We start from the raw sequence: 21225 nt of genomic DNA, 5'->3' as shown, positions 1-21225 counted from the left end.
AAGACCCTCTGATACTAACTCATGAGATGTCATACATGTTTCAGATGATTTCAGTAGAAAGGGTGATTGAATACACAGACCTTGTGAAAGAAGCACCCTGGGAACTTGAGTATCGTCCACCGCCATCCTGGCCCAACAAGGGATTGATTTCCTTTAACAATGTGCGCTTCAGGCATACGTCGGATGGGCCTCTGGTATTGAGGAACATGTATCCAGACTTTTACTCAGGACAAAAGGTTAGTTTAAGCCATTTGCCTCTTTAAAATCCAGCTGAAGATTCAGCACCACATCTGCTCTTGGCTTCCTTGTCAGTGTGTCAGGGGGACTCTGTCCTAATGTGTGCAGATTAATGTGTCAGTAACATTGTAGGTGAATATTTCTTGGAAACTGATCATGGAATGGGGATCCCAGGAAATTGTTCCCCTGTGTTGTGAGCTCCCTCATGATGGTTAATGGATCCTGGGATCCAGGACTCCATCTTAACCTGACTCAGGACACTATATGTGACAGCTGATTATTCATACAAAGTCTAGGATGTCACCCTTGACTTCCTGGCCCTAACTCTACAAAATCTCATTCCTTTCATTTTTTCTTGTTTGTATTTCTGAAATCTTCTCTTCCTCCCACAGTGCCCTCTGGTTACAGCCTCCTTCTCTGTCCCTTAGCCCTTCCTGTAGCCTTGTCCTTCACTCACCCATACTGAGCTGCCAGCCCCCTGCCCTCCTCCCACAGACTACTTCTTTCTTTAGCCCAGATCTGATCCTTACTGGCCTGGGTGAGCTGCTGCTGGAACCATAGCATAGCCTCAAGTCCACTCCAGCAGGGGCTGTGGGGTGAGTTTGTGTTCTCCAGAGAAGAGCCTCAATAATGACCCAGTCAGCAGTGAGGGATCATGGTATCAGATGGAGGCAAGGTCTAGAGATTGACTCAAAGTCAAAAGCAAATTGATGGGAGCAGAGAGGATCTGTGTGGGAGATGGCAGAGAGGCTTGTGTCCTGGCCCGGTCAGCATCCATGTCTGCTGGTGATGTTCCTTCCACACTCAGTTTGAGGCCCTTAGCTGGGACAGAATTTTAAAGAAGAAACTGAACCAGAACAGACAAGGCATTAGGAGCTCTTCCCCACCTCACTCTGCAGCCAGTTGTGCCTGACACACTCACCCCCCGGCACTGGGATCGTGTGTAGTTTCTCCCAAAGCACCACATCCTCTCTGTTCCCAGTGTGCACGCTGCCCCTCAGCCTCAGAGACCCAGCCCTCTGTCATCTGGATGGTGAAACTCTCCTCATTTTCTGAGTCAACCCTAATGCATCTTTGAGACCCCAAGTTCTTCCTTAGTGTCTTATATATTCTTTTAAGATAGCATTTATGGTACACCTATATTTATAGCATCCAAAACTCGGAAGGAACTAAATCTTTACAATGAAGTATTATTCAGCCTTAAAAAGGAAGAAAATTCTGACCTGTGGGTAAACCTTGATGACATCTTGCTAAATGAAATAAGCCAGACACAAAAGGAATGAATACTCTGATTCCATTTATGTAAGATTCCTAGATCTGTCAAATTTAAGAAGACAGGAAGTAGGATGGTGGTCTCCAGGGACTAGGGGAGGGGAAATAGGGAATTATTTGTTTAATGGGTAAGAATTTCAGTTTTATGAGGCAGAAAAAATTCTCAAGCTTGGTTGCACAGCAATGTGAATGTACTAAACACCAAACTGTCTACTTAAAAATGGTTAAATAGTTAAATTTTATGTTATGTGAATTTTATCATAATGAAAAGAAAAGATAGCACCTGTAGCATGCTTTGTAATTTGGGATCTGTATCTCATAGTACCTTGAGGCTTTTTAAAATGAGGGAGCACCTTGTTTTCCTATTTGTTCTCAGAAAATAGCATTCTGCAGGGCACAGACAGGGTGCTGAGGGACTGCTGGTTGTGAGGGTGAGTGAGTTACACCGGTGTGAGCAAACAGAAACCAGCACACACACACATACATAAAAACACATGAAAACTCCATAAATAACTGAAAGAACTGCTCTTTAAAACTCTTAGCACCACACAGACCCATCTAGTGGAAAATAGCTGTAATGCTTTATTGATTATGTCAAAGCCAGTGACTGTATGGATCACAATAAACTGTGGAAAATTCTAAAGGAGATGGGAATACCAGACCACCTGATCTGTCTCTTGAGAAGCCTGTATGCAGGTCAGGAAGCAACAGTTAGAACTGGGCATGGAACAACAGACTGGTTCCAAATAGGAAAAGGAGTACGTCAAGGCTGTATATTGTCACCCTGCTTATTGAACTTATATGCAGAGTACATCATGAGAAACACTGGGCTGGAAGAAGTACAAGCTGGAATCAAGATTGCCAGGAGAAATATCAATAACCTCAGATATGCAGGTGACACCACCCTTATGGCAGAAAGTGAAGAGGAACTAAAAAGCCTCTTGATGAAAGTGAAAGAGGAGAGTGAAAATGTTAGCTTACAGCTCAACATTCAGAAAACTATCATAGCATCTGGTCCCATAAATTCATGGCAAATAGATGGGGAAACAGCAGAAACAGTGTCAGACTATTTTTTGGGGCTCCAAAATCACTGCAGATGGTGAGTGCAGCCATGAAATTAAAAAGATGCTTACTCCTTGGAAGGAAAGTTATGACCAACCTAGATAGCATATGCAAAAGAAGAGACATTACTTTGTCAACAAAGGTCTGTCCAGTCAAGGCTATTTTTCCAGTGGTCATGTATGGATGTGAGAGTTGGACTGTGAACAAAGCTAAGCACCAAAGAATTGATGCTTTTGAACTGTGATGTTAGAGAAGACTGTTGAGAGTCCCTTGGACTGCAAGGAAATCCAACAAGTCCATCCTAAAGGAGATCAGTCCCGGGTGTTCATTGGAAGGACTGATGTTGAAGCTGAAACTCCAATACTTTGGCCACCTCATGTGAAGAGTTGACTCATTGGAAAAGACTTTGATGCTGGGAGGGATTGGGGGCAGGAGGAGAAGGGGACGACAGAGGATGACATGGCTGGATGGCATCACTGACTTGATGGACATGAGTTTGGGTAAACTCTGGGAGTTGGTGATGGACAAGGAGGTCTGGCATGCTGCAGTTCATGGCATCGCAAAGAGTTGGACACGACTGAGCGACTGAACTGAACTGAACTGAGCTGAATGAATGAAACCCTAGTAACATAAAAGAATATTCAACTTAATGCCTGAATGTTACCCAGGGAGCAGCTTCAGTTAGTCACAGAGCAAAAGCTGGTCCTATTTATTTCCAGTTCCATTGTAGGTCAGGAAAAAGGTGAACTGCTGTGTCAGGCAAACATCAATCACAGCTCTTGATACAATTTTGTCCCTGAAAGCACTGTTTGTGATATTTACTTACACTCAGACAATGTGTCAGTCAGATTTTCTGTTGTACAAGCAATTCTGTTAACCTGCACTTGTCTTAAATTTTCCCCAAAACATAAAATATGAATTATCTAAGAATCTCTGTTATACAACTTAGGAACGTAACAGATTCTTCTTCTTCTTTCTTAAAACCTGTATATCTTGGGATCATTGAGATTCTAAAATGTTTGAGGGAAAATTGAATTTGGAGACTGAGTTAATAAAATCAGTAACTTGGCTTTTGATCTGTGCCTTGTTCCACTCTCAGTATCATTGTTAGCTTCATTTCTGTGTTTGGAAATGATACCCAGGCAGTGTGTTCATGAATTGATTTCACTCCACCTATGTATAACCCAGGTTCCCTCTCCTGCTCACCTGTCCCAGTCCCCATCACTCCAGGACACACCTTTGGTGCTGGATTTGATTGAGAGAAGCTGTTGCCCAGCCTGGGGGGATGGGGAATGGGAATGAACCAGCCCAGCGGAAGGGGGGCTTTATTCTCTTTCCCTCATTTCTTCTTCTATCCCAATTCCTAGAGGTTATAGTCAATAGGAGTGTATAGTAGGTACTATGCAGAATTTCAATTCACAGAAAAAATAACAAGTGATAATAAAGAATTAGGACTTCCCTGGTGGTGCAGTGGATAAAAATTTGCCTGCCAAGGCAGGAGACACTGGTTTGGTTTAATCCCTGGTCTGGGAAGATTCCACATGCCACTGAGCAACTAAGCCTTGCACCACAACTCCTGAGCCTACATGCCACAACTACTGAAGTCTTTGCTCAGCAACAACAGAAGCCCCCTCAGTGAGAAGCCTGTTCACTGCAGGAGTAGCCCCCACTTGTCACAACTAGAGACAGCTCGTGCAAAGCAATCAGGACCCAGCACAGTCAAACAGAGAAAAAATCAACATGAGGTAAATAGCACCCTAGACTTCCTGGTTAGAGTCTGAACATGGGCTGCATTTTTTCATTTCGATAATTTTGTGGTTGATTTGATCATTTTAGAGAGTCCTGAACAATAAAGTATTGTCCAGCTCTTGAGATAGATTGATTTTGCTTTGTTTTTGCTCACGGCTATTATTTGGATGATACATTTTTGCAGAGGCTTAGTAGACCATACTATAATGTGCAAAAATATTAATTTACTACTTTTTCCCTTTTTTACATAATATTTTCTTAAAAACCGATCCCTTTACTCCCAGATTATCCCCTTTCCCTGCCAGCTTCCTAACTCCCTGTGACTCAGACTGTGGTGTCAGGGCCAGCAGCACCTGAATCTCCTGGAGCTTCTTAGAAATGCAGAGTATCAGGCTCACCCAGACCTCTTGACTCAGATTTGTATCTGAACATGACCTCTTCCTTTCTCTCCCATGGACAGTTTTTGATGAGTGACATTTTTGATTCTCAAGAAATGTCCTTTGACAGTTTGAACTTGAACTCAAGAATTCCCAAATCTCTGTTGCTACTGAGCAAGAGGCTCTAGACTGTTCTGTGTCCCTAGATTTACTTACTTTTATAGTCTATAAATTGCACTTTTACATTATAATTTAATTCTGTGTGATTCCACCGCATTATTTGTGTCTTTCCAGTGGAGTCTGTCTTCATCACAAGCAGTTTTCATCCTGCTGTCTGTCCTTCCCCACACCAGCCTCTTACAGGGACTGGAGGGATTTCCCACAGACTCAGCCCTGCCTGGACCTGGAGTCAGAGACAGCCCAGTGCAGCAGTGTATATTCAACTGTTTCACCACCTGATGGGATCAAAAATGAGTCCTGCTGCCCCAAGCAGGGCATGAAGTCTGTTTGGCCTGTTCCCCAGGCACCATGTGTCCCACTTATGCAGGTTTCTCTTTCAGTCCAGCTGTGGGTGCCAGGTCTTCCTGCTGACAGCTGGTCCCCCTGCCCTCAGGTACCCTTTTCGCTCACTCACCACATATATGCCTGTGTCCACATCATGCTTTAACTCTCTGACCATAAGATCTCTATGGAAGGCCTGTTCCTTTACCTGCAGCTACACCTCTCCCCACTTTCTCTGTTCTATGTACACAGAGGGGCATGGTAAGGTGCCAGTCCATCCAGGGAATAAGGAGGCCCATCAGCAGATGGAAAAGAGGCCAACAGACATGGATTTTAGTCCCATCCTGCTACTTACAGGCTCTGATATCCAGACAGACTAATTTTTCTAAGCCTCAGTCTTTTCTTATGCAAAATGGAAGTGAAAGGATGTAACCTGTAGGCCTGATGTACAATTTAAGAAAAGACACGTAAAGCACCAAGAGTAAATACTTGGACAAAAATGGTCATCATTTTCATAGGGTGTAAAATGACCATAACCACTTACACTGTGGAAGGTGGCGTCTGTCCCATGAGAATGAGGTGTTGGCCATTTGAAGTTGTATTTATGGCTATAGGATCCATCTGTTGTGTCTGTCTCTGATTTATCTTATACCTAAATAATATGGTAATATATTTCCCATAAATTTCTCTGGCTTGAGTTAAAAATCTCAGCTCCCAGTGGAAGTTTCTTTGTCTCAGGGCACCACAGGTAATACAAATAAGAAAAAGTCAAATCCAATACAGATCCTGATGTCAACATATACAGTCTAGTTGAAGAAACAAGAAAATGGCTATATTAGCTTTGTAAGCTATAATGAGGTCACAATTTTTATAGATGTGTATAAATAATGACATAACATCTGTTAGAGTTGGAACAAACCCACATGAGGATATACGGAGAGCATTTCCAAGGAATTAGACATGTGAAACAGACTTAGTGATGTGTGGTTAGGGTTTCGGCAGGTGGAAATACATGTGGAAGGCATTCCAGGAGGTGGGACCAGCATAAGCAAAAGCCTGATGTCCTGATACAGTGAATGAAGAACTAGAAACCTGCAAAGCACTCAGGAAAATGAACTACAGAGTATGTAACACATATTTTTACATTCAACCCTCACCACCAGCTAGTGATGCCAAGGAAGCTGACTCATGTACATGAAGAATGAAGAGGTTAGGGAGGAAGAAGAGACATCCTGGGGTGGAGTATTGGGTGCTGAGCTGGCATTCAGGAGTTTAATTAGAGAAGCGAGAGCACATGGACCAGAGTGGGCAGGTGCAGGGGGCAGGCAACCAGGAGCTGTTATGCCTCCAGCAAGACATCCTGGGAAAGTGATTCCACTTCTTGGAATCAAATTGATGTCAATTAAAACAAAGCTATATCACCTGGATTCGTGAACATGCAGGGAAATGGGTGGGAGCAGAAAATGGTATTATACTTCTGGAGGGTAGGTTAGCAGTTTAACAGCTTCCTCTGAAAATGTTCATACTATGTTGTTGTTCAGTCACCTAGTCATGCCTGACTCTTTGTGTACCCAAGGACTGATACACACCAGGCTTTTCTATCCCTCACCATCTCCTGCAGTTTGCCCAAGTTCATGCTCATTGTATTAGTGATGCCATCCAGCCATCTCATCCTTCGTCCCCTTCTGCTCCCGCTTCCAATCTTTCCCAACATCAGGGTCTTTTCCAATGAGTTGACTCTCTGTGTCAGATGGCCAAAGTATTGGAGTTTCAACTTCAGCATCAGTCCTTCCAATGGATATTCAGGACTGATTTCCTTTAGGGTTGACTGGTTTGATCTCCTTGCTGTCCAAGGGATTCATACTTGCTGTCCAAGGGGTTCATATTTGACTCTCAGCAATTCCACATCTGAGAATTTATGTGAAGAAAATGATTCAGGTTGTTTGCAAAGATTTAGCTTCAGGGATATTTAAGGCAGAGTTATTTATAATAGCTAACTGTTTGATGCTGCCTAAATATCAAGCAGCAGAGGATTTGTTAAATAAATGATCACATGTACTATACTATTATGCAACCATTAAAGTAAATTTTTATGAAATATGAAATGAAAGCACATATAACAGTATGTTCACATTAATCCCATTTTGTTTAAATATGTGAACTTGTATCTTTAAGAACACATCCAAAAAATGCAACAACAAAAAGAACACATATAGAAGCCTAGAAAGTAAAAACATCATTTTAAGAATGTTTTTTTCAGAGTGCTGGGGCATAGCTACTATTTATTAACTTTTCAAATTCATTTGCACTAATTATAATTAAGGAAAGAGTTTATTTTAATTTGTTTTTTAAACACTGTGAGCCTGGAAAAGATGCAATGAAAGTAAGTGGGGAAGATGGATTAAGGGGTTGTTTTGTGTGGAGCATTGAGTGTTGATTATGTTGAGTTTGATGCGTGAAGAGAGATCCAGGAGCAAGTGTCTAACAAGTTGTGTTATCATCAGAGAGCAACCTGGTTGGAAAAACAGAAAGGGGCCACTGCAAGCAAATAACAGAAGATTTTCTTTAAGAGTCTTTATAATTGTATCTATTTATTTATTTTTGGCTGGGCTGGGGCTCTGTTGCTGCTCGGGCTCCTCTCTAGTTACTGTGTGTGGGCTTCTCACTCTGGTGTCTTCTCTTGTTAAGAGCATGGGCTATAGGGTGCGAGGGCTTTGACAGTTGTGGCACAGAGGCTCAATGGTTGTGGTTCACGGATTCTAGAGCGCAGGCTCAATAGTTGTGGCACACAGGCTTAGTTGCTCTGCAGCATGTGGGATTCTCCTGGACTAGGGATTGAACCCACATCTCCTGCATTGGCAGGCAGTTTCTTTACCACTGAGCCATCAGGGAAGCCCCCAAGTGTCTTTAGATTGAAGAATGTAAGCTTACTGATACTGGTGACAATTGGTAAAACCCTTTGGGTAATTGGTAAAACCTTTTAGTTACCCAGAAAAGACATTAAGACTATAGCTTTGATGATTGAACTCTAGGAATAATCAGAATCAGGTTTTCTTTGAGTTGCCTTTTTCTTTATGGGGGGTCTGAGGCCATGCAGCATGTGGGATCTTAGTTCCCTGATCAGGGATCGAATCCATGCCTCCAGCAGTAGAAGCACAGACTCTTAACCCCTGGAATGCCAGGGAAGTCCCCTGGTTTTCTAGTTCTCTTCACTGGAGTTTGGAACTCACAGTCCTGTAGTCATGAGCAGTCCTTGGTGCCCCTACATATCTCAGTCCATTTACCCAAAGTTTACAGATGTTCCCGTTTGCACAGATGGATCAGTTTCGGTGGAGCTGATAACATGGGAACATGCACACATTCTCACAGATTCTCACCTGTGTCCTGATGTGTGTTGATTTATGTATGAGAAATATAGGCCCACCTGTTTTACTGTGCTTCACAGATAATGCTTTTTTTTTTTTTTTTAATGGACATTTATGGCAATGCTGTGTCAGGCAAGTACATTGGCACCATTTTTCCTATAGCATTTGCTCACTTCATGTCTCTGTCACATTTTGATAATTCTTGCAGTATTTCAAACCATTTTATTATTATTATATTTATTATCCTTATCTGTGATCAGTGGCTTTTAATGTTACTACCCTATAAATGCTTAGATGGTTAGCATTCTTTTAACAATAAAGTATTTGAAATTGAGGTATGTACATTTTTTATATATAATGCTATTGTACATCACTAGACTACAGTACAGTATAAACGTAACTTTTATTTGCACAGAGAAACAAAACGTTCATATAGCTTGGTTTATTTTGATATTCAAAATATCTTTGAGGCCTGCCTGTACACAGAATGCATGAGCCACATAAATACATACTATGACCTGCCTGTAGGCAGAGAATGGCCCATCTATATTATATGAATTAGGGTTTAATATAAGGTACAAAATGTCCTGAGAAGCCTGTATGCAGATCAAGAAGCAACAGTTAGAACCGGACATGGAGCAATGGACTGGTTCAAAATTGGGAAAGGAGTACCTCAAGGCTGTATATCGTCACCCTGCTTATTCAACTTACATGCAGAGTACAGCATGCAAAATGCTGGGCTGGATGGAGCACAAGCTGGAATCAAGACTGCCAGGAGAAATATCGGTAACCTCAGATAAGCAGAGGATATCACCCGAATGGCAGAAAGCAAAGAGGAACTAAAGAGCCTTTTGATGAAGGTGAAAGAGGACAGTGAAAAAGCTGGCTTAAAACTCAACATGCAAAAAACTTAGATCACGGCATCTGGTTCCATCACTTCATGTCAAATAGATGGTAAAACAATGGAAAGAGTGATTGACTTTTGGATCACAGCCATTCTGACTGGTGTGAAATGGTAGATTTGATGCAGGATACAGGATGCTTGGGGCTGGTGCACTGGGATGACCCAGAGAGATGGTATGGGGAGGGAGGTGGGAGGGGGATTCAGGATTGGGAACTCATGTACACCTGTGGCAGATTCATGTTGATGTATGGCAAAATCAATACAGTATTGTAAAGTAAAATAAAATAAAAACAACAACAAAAAAGAGTGATTGATAGGCTTTATTTTCTTAGGCTCTGAAACTCACTGTGGATGGTGACTGCAGCCATGAAATTAGAAGACGCTTGCTCCTTAGAAGAAAGGGGATGACAAACCTAGACAGAATATTAAAAAGCGGAGACATTACTGACAATCGTGCATATAGTCAAAGCTATGGTTTTTCCAGTAGGCATGTACTGATGTAAGGGTTGGGTCATAAAGAAGGCTGGGCACTGAAGAATGGATATTTTTGAACTGGCGTGCTGGAGAAGACTCTTGAGTGTCCCTTGAACAGCAAAGAGATCAAACCAATCAATCCTAAAGGCAGTCAGTCCTGAATATTCATTGGAAGAACTGATGCTAAAGCTCCAATACTTTGTCCACCTGACACAAAGAACCAACTCACTGGAAAAGACCCTGATGCTGGGAAAAAGCAGGAGGAGAAGGGAATGACAAAGGATGAAATGGTTGGGTGGCATCACTGATTCAATGCACATGAGTTTGAACAAACTCCAGGAGATAGGGAAGGACAGGGAAACCTGGCATGCTGCAGTCCATGCAGTTGCAAAGAGTCAGACACTACTGAACAAAACCAAAATATCTTATAGTCATTGCATTATCTTTATAAGGTAATAAAATTAGCTGAACCCACTTTTCTTATGTTTAATCTCTATAATAATAAATTCTTTTTTGAAGTGCCATGATTGATTTGACAGAATAAGATGCAAAACTTCAGAGGTTTTCAAATCAAGAAACATGAAACATTCTAAGCATTCTGATTATATTGCTCAGAAAGATCTAGTTGTTCTTTATTTAAAGCCATGAGTTTCAAAAAACCTCGAATAGCCAAAGCAATCTTGAGAAAGAAGAATGGAACTGGAGGAATCAACTTGCCTGACTTCAGGCTCTACTACAAAGCCACAGTCATCAAGACAGTATGGTACTGGCACAAAGACAGACATATAGATCAATGGAACAAAATAGAAAGCCCAGAGATAAATCCACACACCTATGGACACCTTATCTTTGACAAAGGAGGCAAGAATATACAATGGAGTAAAGACAATCTCTTTAACAAGTGGTGCTGGGAAAACTGGTCAACCACTTGTAAAAGAATGAAACTAGATCACTTTCTAACACCGCACACAAAAATAAACTCAAAATGGATTAAAGATCTAAATGTAAGATCAGAAACTATAAAACTCCTAGAGGAGAACATAGGCAAAACACTCTCAGACATAAATCACAGCAGGATCCTCTATGATCCACCTCCCAGAATTCTGGAAATAAAAGCAAAAATAAACAAATGGGATCTAATTAAAATTAAAAGCTTCTGCACAACAAAGGAAACTATAAGCAAGGTGAAAAGACAGCCTTCTGAATGGGAGAAAATAATAGCAAATGAAGCAACTGACAAACAACTAATCTCAAAAATATACAAGCAACTTATGCAGCTCAATTCCAGAAAAATAAACGACCCAATCAAAAAATGGGCCAAAGAACTAAATAGACATTTCTCCAAAGAAGACATATGGATGGCTAACAAACACATGAAAAGATGCTCAACATCACTCATTATTAGAGAAATGCAAATCAAAACCACAATGAGGTACCGCTTCACACCAGTCAGAATGGCTGCGATCCAAAAATCTGCAAGCAATAAATGCTGGAGAGGGTGTGGAGAAAAGGGAACCCTCCTACACTGTTGGTGGGAATGCAAACTAGTACAGCCCCTATGGAGAACAGTGTGGAGATTCCTTAAAAAATTGCAAATAGAACTACCTTATGACCCAGCAATCCCACTGCTGGGCATACACACCAAGGAAACCAGAATGGAAAGAGACACATGTACCCCAATGTTCATCGCAGCACTGTTTATAATAGCCAGGACATGGAAACAACCTAGATGTCCATCAGCAGATGAATGGATAAGAAAGCTTTGGTACATATACACAATGGAGTATTACTCAGCCGTTAAAAAGAATTCATTTGAATCAGTTCTGATGAGATGGATGAAACTGGAGCCGATTATACAGAGTGAAGTAAGCCAGAAAGAAAAACACCAATACAGTATACTAACACATATATATGGAATTTAGGAAGATGGCAATGACGACCCTGTATGCAAGACAGGAAAAAAGACACAGATGTGTATAATGGACTTTTGGACTCAGAGGGAGAGGGAGAGGGTGGGATGACTTGGGAGAATGGCATTCTGACATGTATACTGTCATGTAAGAATTGAATCGCCAGTCTATGTCTGACGCAGGATACAGCATGCTTGGGGCTGGTGCATGGGGATGACCCAGAGAGATGTTATGGGGAGGGAGGTGGGAGGGGGGTTCATGTTTGGGAACGCATGTAAGAATTAAAGATTAAAAAAATAATAATAAAAATTTAAAAAAATAAAATGGTTTTAATATTAAAAAAAAGGTTGTAAGAAGTTAAGTGAAAAAAAAAATAAAGCCATGAGTTTTAAAACTTTACGATTTACAAATGATTCAAGCATATCTTACACTCTGATCAATTCCAGATTTTACATAGAGATAAAATCATCTCTTGGAGAGCTTCCTTCAGAGAATTTGCAGTTGGGCTTCCTGGGTGGCTCAGACGGTAGAGAATCTGCCTGCAAGGTAGGAGACCCAGGTTCCATCCCTGGGTCAAGAAGATCCCCTGGAGTAGGAAATGGCAACCCACTCTAGTATTCTTTCCTGGAGAATTCCACGGACAGAGGAGCCTGGCAGGCCACAGTCCATAGGGTCGCAAAGAGTTGGACATGACTGATCGTCAAATGCTTTCTTTCACTTTAAAATTCATTGGTAAAAAACGCCAGTTTCTGCATATATATTTGAATGTAGTTTCATCTCCCACCAGCATTTTACCTAGGAAAAGGAAATGGCAACCCACTCCAGTATTCTTGCCTGGAGAATCCCATGGACAGGGGAGTTTGGCAGGCAACAGTCCATGGGTCGCAAGAGTCGGACACGACTTAGCGACTAAACTACCAACCACCAACATTTTACCTACATTGTATTGATTCTTTAACCTTACTGTTAGTGCATTTAATTTCTCTCTGCTTTGCTTTTAATAAATAGACTGACACTTGACATGTGTTTTTCCAAGGTTCAATTTTAAGTATTAATGTTTTAATAAAATGTCTTTTGACCTGCTGCAATGAAAGGTCCCATGTAAATAGCAAATATTGTTTGTGTTGTTGTTGGTCTCATTATGTACATTTTGTCTACTGGCCTCTGTCTTTCAAGACTGAGGCCTGCATTTTATATTTGAAGATGTTTCCTTTCAAGATAAAATATAATTAAGATATTTAATATCAGGAAGTGATTTCATTTTTCTGCCAAAGAATAATTCCTCTTGAATAAATATCATACCCCTGAGAAAGTGAATACTTGTTTGTGTATAATCCTTCTGACTTGACTTGTTGATATCTCTGTAAAATTACCCATGTAATTCTCAAGGTCAAATTACACAGGGAGTAGGAATAAGACTAATTTAAAATTGACTTCTTAATGGCCCACTTAGGAGACTTCTGGGTTTTCACTATAGTCAGGTTATTTAGGTCATCTTCTTCCTTTATTTATGGATGTTAGTTACATACATACACACAAACACACACACATATATAACACATGCACATGTGTGTTTTCCCCTCTAACATACCACATAATGGATACTATGTGATAATTATAGAAAATAAATAATTTTCTGCCTATTAAGCATTTACTCAGGGAAATCTGAATAGAAGGCATGAAAGTCACTATAGTTTATATTGTGTATTCTTGGGATGATGGTGGTCTCATTCAGGGACATTTGTGAATTTCTGTCATTTTTGGTTGCCACAGTTTTGGGGGTTGCATCTGATATCTAGTGGGTTCATGGCTACTGTTAATCATCCTACAATATACAGGACAGGCCCCCGACACTCAATAGTGAATTATCTGGTCCAAAATGTCAGCAGGGCCTTGATTGAGAAACTTATAGACTATTCTCTACATATAATAGAACTTTTAAAATTCGTCTTCAACAATGAGGGTTCTCCTGGGTTTTGTGCATCCTGTTAATTCTTCATCCCCCTGGGTCTCTTTACAGGTTGGCATTGTGGGAAGAACAGGAGCTGGGAAAAGTTCCCTCATTGCTGCCCTTTTTAGATTGTCAGAACCTGAAGGTAGCATTTATATTGATCACATCTTGACAACCAGTATTGGACTGCACGATTTAAGGAAGAAAATGTCAGTTGCACTTCAGGTACGCACAGCAGAGCACTCTCACATGTTCTTTTTATAAGGTGTCTAAAGTTTAAGTGCTTTTAATTTGATTGGTCTTTTCAAGTTAAGTGAATGAGTTGATCCTTTTTTTCCCAATAAAGCATATTTTTAGCAGGAGGTATTTTCAACAAACACTTTCATTGGATACCAGGGTTTATTTTGTTTTGTTTTCATCTGTTAGTTTTGTATGCATGTGATTTAATAACTTACTGAGATAGATTTCTGAACTCAGACTTCCTCAGTTTCCACAATGTTATTCCCTGATAATCACATAATTCTGAGAACAGAAGGATAAATGGTTTGCTTAGCACTGGAGAATTTCCTATAGGGAAACATGAATTTTATTAATAAGTGTCTTACAGATATAATTTTGCTGTAGGAAATGAGGACATCTTTTAAAAAGTGATATTTCCTTGGAGAACTTTCTGTGAAATTGTGGGGCTTTGAGAATTATAGGATATATAGATGCTTTGGGGAGACTGACAATTTAGCCACTAATGAATAATTTTCACCAGGGAGGCAATACAGAATAGTGAGGAAAAGCAGGGGACTCAGAATTCTGTCTCTATGTATCTTAGTTTTCTCTGTCTTACAAGGCAGATAACAAGACCAACCCCTCAATCTGTTGTGAGGACAAAATAGGTGAGTGAGTGTGAAGTGCTTCAAGTAGACCCATATGTGCCTGTTGTGACGGTGGAGTGTTGAGTTGGCCATCTCTTCCTGGGCTCTGATTCTGTTTTCTTTCCTTCTTCTTCGTAAAGTAGTATAACTTTCAGGGAAGGTTTTGGAGACTGGATTATATGGACGGTAGACACTCCTGTCTTTCCTTGTGGTTCATTCACTGAACATAATTCCATGATATTTACTGAGAAATTACTATCCTCCAGGTATATAGCCAAGGGCAACCTAGTCCCTGTGTCCTCATCTATCATCCTGCCCTCTGGTTTGACAGACTTGCTTATTAAAAAAAAAATTGAGTTTTTATTTATATACTTAGTAATCATTTGCCCATCAAAGGAAGCTCAGAAAAATACCCTCTTGAGATGAGAAACAGAGAGGAGAGGAGAGACAATGAGCCAGGCAAATGTGCTTCTTGGAATGTGGGTGCAATGTGTCCTGAAACACCTGTTTATCAGGAAGCATGTGCAACATGGCACCCAAAGGAAGGCAAATTTGGACTTGGGTACAACTGTTGCTACCTACCCGTGACCTCAAAAATACCTGGAATTGCTTTAAGTAATTTTACAACCAAGATATTCTTTTCAGACTCTAGTGAAATGCCACCTCACACCCCTTAAGATGTCTGCTATCAAAGAAAAGAGAGAAAAAAATGAAAATGATAAGTATTGGCAAGGGTGTAGAGAAATCAGAATCCTTGTTCATTGCTGATAGGAATGTAAAATAGTCCAGCTACTATGGAAATCAACTCGGTGGTTGCTCTGAAAAGTTAATGATGGAATTATCATCAGTTCAGTTCAGTTCAGTCTTTCAGTCCTGTCCGACTCTTTGCGACCCCATGAATTGCAGCACGCCAGGCCTCCCTGTCCATCACCAGCTCCTGGAATTTACTCAGACTCATGTCTGTCAAGTTGGTGATGCCACCCAGCCATCTCATCTTCTGTCGTCCCCTTCTCCTCCTGCCCCCAATCCCTCCCAGCATCAGGCCCTTTTCAAATGAGTCAGCTCTTCGCGTGAGGTGGCCAAAGTATTAGAGTTTCAGCTGCAACATCAGTCCTTCCAATGAACACCCAGGACTGATCTCCTTTAGGATAGACTGGTTGGATATCCTTGCAGTCCAAGGGACTCCCAAGAGTCTTCTCCAACACCACAGTTCAAAAGTATCAATTTTTTGGCGCTCAGCTTTCTTCACAGTCCAACTCACATCCATACATGACCACAGGAAAAATCATAGTCTATGACCTAGCAATTCTACTTTAGAGTATAAACCCAAAAGAATTAGAAGAAAGGTCTTGAAGAGATACTGGAACATGTTTCTTATAGCAACATTATTCTCAACGGCAAAAAGGTGGAGGCATGCAAGGGTCCATTGACAGATGAGTCAATAAACAAAATGTGGTGAGTATACATACAGTAGAATATTCAGCTCAGTTCAGTCATTCAGTCGTGTCCGACTCTGCGACCCCATGAATTGCAGCATGCCAGGCCTCCCTGTTCATCACCATCTCCCGGAGTGACTCAGCCTTAATAGAGAAGAAAATTCTGACACATGCTACAGCACAGATGTACCTTGAAAAAATTAAGCTAAGTGAAATAAGTCATTTACAAAGGACAAATAGTGAGTTACCTAGAATAGCAAATTCATGGATACAGGATGTAGAATGGTGGGTACCAGGAGTGGCCAGGAGAGGGGAGTTGTTGTTTAATGGGTACAGAGTTTCAGTTCTTTAAGATGAAAGGAGATCTGCATCTGGGTGGTGGTGATGGCTGTACAACAATGTGAATGTATTTAGCATCACTGGACTGTGCACTTAAAGTGGTTAATCTAGCAAGTTTTATGTATATTTTATCACAATTGAAAAAAAAATTTTTCAAAGGTATCTCTTTTAGGAAAAATAGGAAGAACTTTTTAGCACATTCAGTCCCCATATTTAAAGATTTCCTCTGGCTATTAGATTAATGACTTATGGTTACAGTAGAAAATAAATGAGCTTAGATTCCCAAGTTTTATGTTTTGATGGTACTCATCGCTGAAATGGCCATGTGAGATTAGTTAGTAGAAATAAAGGGCATGTCTGTAAAGTCCTTTCATATCCTTGGATGCAAAGCTTTAGAAACATACCCTGAATTATTTTTAATGCTTCTTAAAAGGAAAAAGTTGCATGCTTGTATACATAAAATAACTCTGTAAATAAATAACACTGGATGATTCTTGGCTCTGCCAATAATATTTGGAAGCGCATCTGAGCAAAGATTAAACATGCCTTGACCTCAGCATGTTTTGGTTCTGTTGGTTTTCATCCTTCCTTGGAGCATGTTCTAGGTACACACTCCAGAGAGTACGTTTACAGAATAGTGCTAAGCTTTGTATCTATGTAGATTCCACTTTATATGCCTTTGTCTCCAAGATGCAGTGTTGGTTGGTTAAAGAAAAAGAATCTGGAGAGAACTTGCAATGTGTAAAGATTCCCAGGAAGCCATTCAGGAGGCAGAGAGGGCTAGAATGTTGAGAGTGTAGCCCAGGTGTCAGTGTGACCCACAGTTTATTCCTGCTCTGCCTTGTCAACTGTGGGGCCTTGATGATGTCACTTGGCTGCCAAGCTTCAACATCCTCATCCTTAAACCCAGTCTGGAAACCATTGCCCCACAAATTTGTGGTGAAGATGTAACTTAGTCAGATAATGTTTGTGCCCTTGTTTCATTCTTAGGAATGCTCAGTCATCAGGAGCTGTTATTATTCTTAAGAATCAGGGCACTGGCCTTTTGGGTATTATTTCTACTTAAGTAAAAGAGTAATGCCTTCTGAAATGACTTTACTCTTTACTTTCTGTTTATGTGTTCATGGTCTTTGGTGATTTTCTTTATATTTATTGTTTAATAATAAAAACTAAATTGTTACATAAATATGAATAGTAAAGCAAAGAAACAAAATAAAAACAAACAAACAAAACACAATAGGAATTTTGGGGAAAAGCATAACAGAGAAATGTATCTAACATTTTCCACCAAGAGCAAGAAATCAGACTAAAATTTTTTTATATTTTGATTTCTGTCTTTCCTCCCACCAGCTTCTTTCCTGACCATCACCTTATACACACTTGCCGGGGTCCTGCCCCGGTGGATCCAGGGAATTCAAAGCAGGGACGGCGTTGGCGAGGAAAAACTTATTTGTTTATTAATATAAGATTAGATTAAGAAACAATAGTATAGTAGGAAAATTAAGTAGAGAAAGAGGGCTGAATAACTTGGATTATGTGGAAGACCAATAAAGTTCCAGACAAGGAACTCGCACCATCTACGTTAGGCCACCGGCGTCCGTTTGGATATCGGACAGCGCCCCACCTTGGGCTCTCTCTCTTATGGATCTTAGAAGCCAGGACAAATAAGTAGACATGATGAGCCTCCCTGCTCCAGATGGGAATTCAGCCAGAAAAAGAAAAGAACGACATGGGGAAGCCCAGCATCGGTGCAAGACTCCAAAAACTATTTTTCAAAATCAGCTTATATACCCCAAGGTGTACATAAAGAAATAGAGTTATGCAGGGGCAGCAGTCCTGACCCTCATTGAGACAAGGGTTTCTTTTTTGCATATCCTCCCGTATGCAAAAGGTCTCAGATGGTTTACATTATCTTCTGGCCAAGAGGCTTGTTAACATTTCTATGGCTCTCTTCCTGGATAATTTTCCAGTAAACTCCTTTTCCCTAGAAGTGTTTTTTCTTTACTCTGCATCACCCTCAAAGTACAAAAAAGTTTCATTCCTGTAGAACTAAGTTGCAGTGGGTTATAACAAAGAAAGTACTTAACTCAAAGATCTACTGTTGCTAATACCAGGTCTACTACCTGTTTTTCTATATACCAACTATACCTAAAAATAAAAGATACGAAAATTTGGCAGCAAGTATTGGCTCAACAAATGAAACCTTTAATCAGTCCTATTCTAATGATTTTGACTCCTTGGAAGCCTCGACATTCCTAGGATGTTTTAAGCTTCCTATGCCTCCCACAGTCTGGAGGCCTCAAACAATCACATGCGCAGCTGTACGAGTCCTGCAGGCAGGCTAGAAAGCCATCAGAGGGGTTTTTGGATCGAAACACTCATATTATGCCCAGGAGATTTATTATCTAAAAGCTCTAATTTTTTTCCAGAAAAAGGTGGTGGGGGGACAGTCCCCTGTTAATGACAAAAGAGTAGGTGGAAAGCATAACATAGTAAAGCAGGCAGATTCTGGTCTTGGGGGGTGGATGCTCAGGAATTTCCAGGGGGAATCCCTGAAGCCGAACACGTCCTTGCGTTTTGTCAGACTTCCTTCCGCATGTCACGGGTGGGATTCCTCACGCTGGCTCCCGACACACACTCTTACTTTCCAATCAGAGAAGGCAATGGCACCCCACTCCAGTACTCTTGCCTGGAAAATCCCATGGATGGAGGAGGCTGGTAGGCTGCAGTCCATGGAGTCACTAAGAGTCGGACACAACTGAGTGACTTGACTTTCACGTTTCACTTTCATGCATTGGAGAAGGAAATGGCAACCCACTCCAGTGTTCTTGCCTGGAGAATCCCAGGGACGGCGGACTCAGGTGGGCTGCCGTCTCTGGGGTCACACAGAGTCAGACACGACTGAAGTGACTTAGCAGAAGCAGGACTTTCCAATCCCCCACCAAGAAGGCCAGCCTTTTTCTCAGCCCTTCCCACACTCTTGACTATTTTCTTTCTCTCTTTGAGGACAGGGCCTATATCTCTCATTTCTGTTCCTATCACCCCTGGGATTTCTTTGGAGGGAATGATGCTGAAGCTGAAACTCCAGTACTTTGGCCACCTCATGCAAAGAGTTGACTCATTGGAAAAGACTCTGATGCTGGAAGGGATTGGGGGCAGGAGGAGAAGGGGCAACAGAGGATGAGATGGCTGGTTGGCATCACCGACTCGATGGACACAAGTCTGAGTGAACTCTGGGAGTTGGTGATGGACAGGGAGGCCTGGCGTGCAGTGATTCATGGGGTCACAAAGAGTCAGACATGACTGAGTGACTGAACTGAACTGAGTGCTTGTTACAGTCCCTGACAAGTTACAAGAGTATTAATAATAATTCCTAGCGTTTATGGAATTGTTAACACATTTTAATTTCTTATCCCACCATTTCCTGCATAATCCTCACATTTGTTGTTATCTTTATCTGACAGATTTAAAATATTAGTCACTGGGAGCTTATCCTACTTTTCAAGTAAGGGGCAGAGCCAGGATTCAAATTTTATGTGTGTCTACTTTTTAAAAATTGAAGTATAGTTGAGTCACTGTGTTTCAGTTGTATAGTGAAGAGTTTCAGTTTTATCTCCAAAGACTCCCATCGCAGCAGAGTACAATCCAAAGTACTAGTCACATGACAGAGACCTATGCCCTGCAGTCTCCACCTTGTCCACTTCTCAGTCGTGTCTGACTCTTTGTGGCCCCATGGACTGCAGCACTCCAGGATTCCCTGTCCATCACCAACTCCTGGAGCTTGCTTAAACTCATGTCCATCGAGTTGGTGACGCCATCCAACCATCCCCTTCTCCTCCTGCCTTCAGTCTTTCCCAGCATCAGGGTCTTTTCCAATGAGTCAGCTCTTCACATCAGGTAGCCAAGGTATTGAAGCTTTAGCTTCTGTATCAGTCCTTCCAGTGAATATTCAGGGTTGATTTCCTTTAGGACTGACTGGTTTGATCTCCTTGCAGTCCAAGGGACTGTCAAGAATCTTCTCCAACACCACAGTTTAAAAGCATCAATTCTTCATCTGTGTTGTACTCATCAGATGTTTTTCTCATTTTTCCTACCTTCCCACTTCAAAGGACCCCCCCCCCCCAAAACCATAGTAAGAATGAGTAAGTATAGAGCAAAGCCAGAAGATACTACTCCTATTGCTCTGTCCTTCATTTGGAAAATATCAGTTTAGAAATGGGTTTATGCACTTGTATGTCATGGGCTGATATGTGTCAGGAGAAGACACTCAAAATGTTATCCCATCCCTACCAAGAGCCCTTTGTATTTACAGCATCTTGCTAGCTGCAGAGGTGGAGAAAGTCTGTTAGTTTGGTTGCTTGAATTTACTTGTCTAAGTGCAAAAACTTACATTTGTCTTCCCCACAAATGAGTAGGAAGCAGTGATGTTTGTGTCTCAACACCCCAGTGTAGGGAACTTAGGAAGCTGAGAGCAGACTCTGCAGAGGGGGAGCCCAGTGCTGTTTCTTTGAGTTGCCCCTCTTAGCTGAGCCAGGCCCACACTGTCTTCCCTGGATCCCTGATCCCTGTGATCCAGGAAGCAGCAGGAAGCTTCCATGGTGTTCTATCTTCCTCCCAGGCTCATCCCCATCACTGCCGACCCTGCATGAACAAGTCAGAACTGGGAAGATGTGATAGTAATGAGGACCTGAATAGGAGCAGAGACAGGGGACTGGGGACATAAACCATCAGTCCTGGGGGGAACTTTCAAAGATGAATATGGTGTTCTTAAGAAGATACTCC

General features: G+C 41.3%; 1 protein-coding gene across 1 annotated transcript in view; it reads left to right on the top strand.

Annotated features, from left to right (window-relative positions):
* Positions 1-21225, top strand: part of LOC102181111 (multidrug resistance-associated protein 4-like) — a 190527-nt gene that overhangs the window by 132491 nt on the left and 36811 nt on the right. The window contains 2 exon segments of the mRNA XM_018056300.1: positions 45-236; positions 13872-14027. Coding sequence (XP_017911789.1) covers positions 45-236; positions 13872-14027 — 348 coding nt within the window.

Source organism: Capra hircus, chromosome 12 (assembly GCF_001704415.2).
Source record: "Capra hircus breed San Clemente chromosome 12, ASM170441v1, whole genome shotgun sequence".
Lineage (NCBI taxonomy): Eukaryota > Metazoa > Chordata > Mammalia > Artiodactyla > Bovidae > Capra > Capra hircus.
Note: the sequence above shows the minus strand (reverse complement) of the source record. Positions and strands in the feature narration are given on the sequence as shown.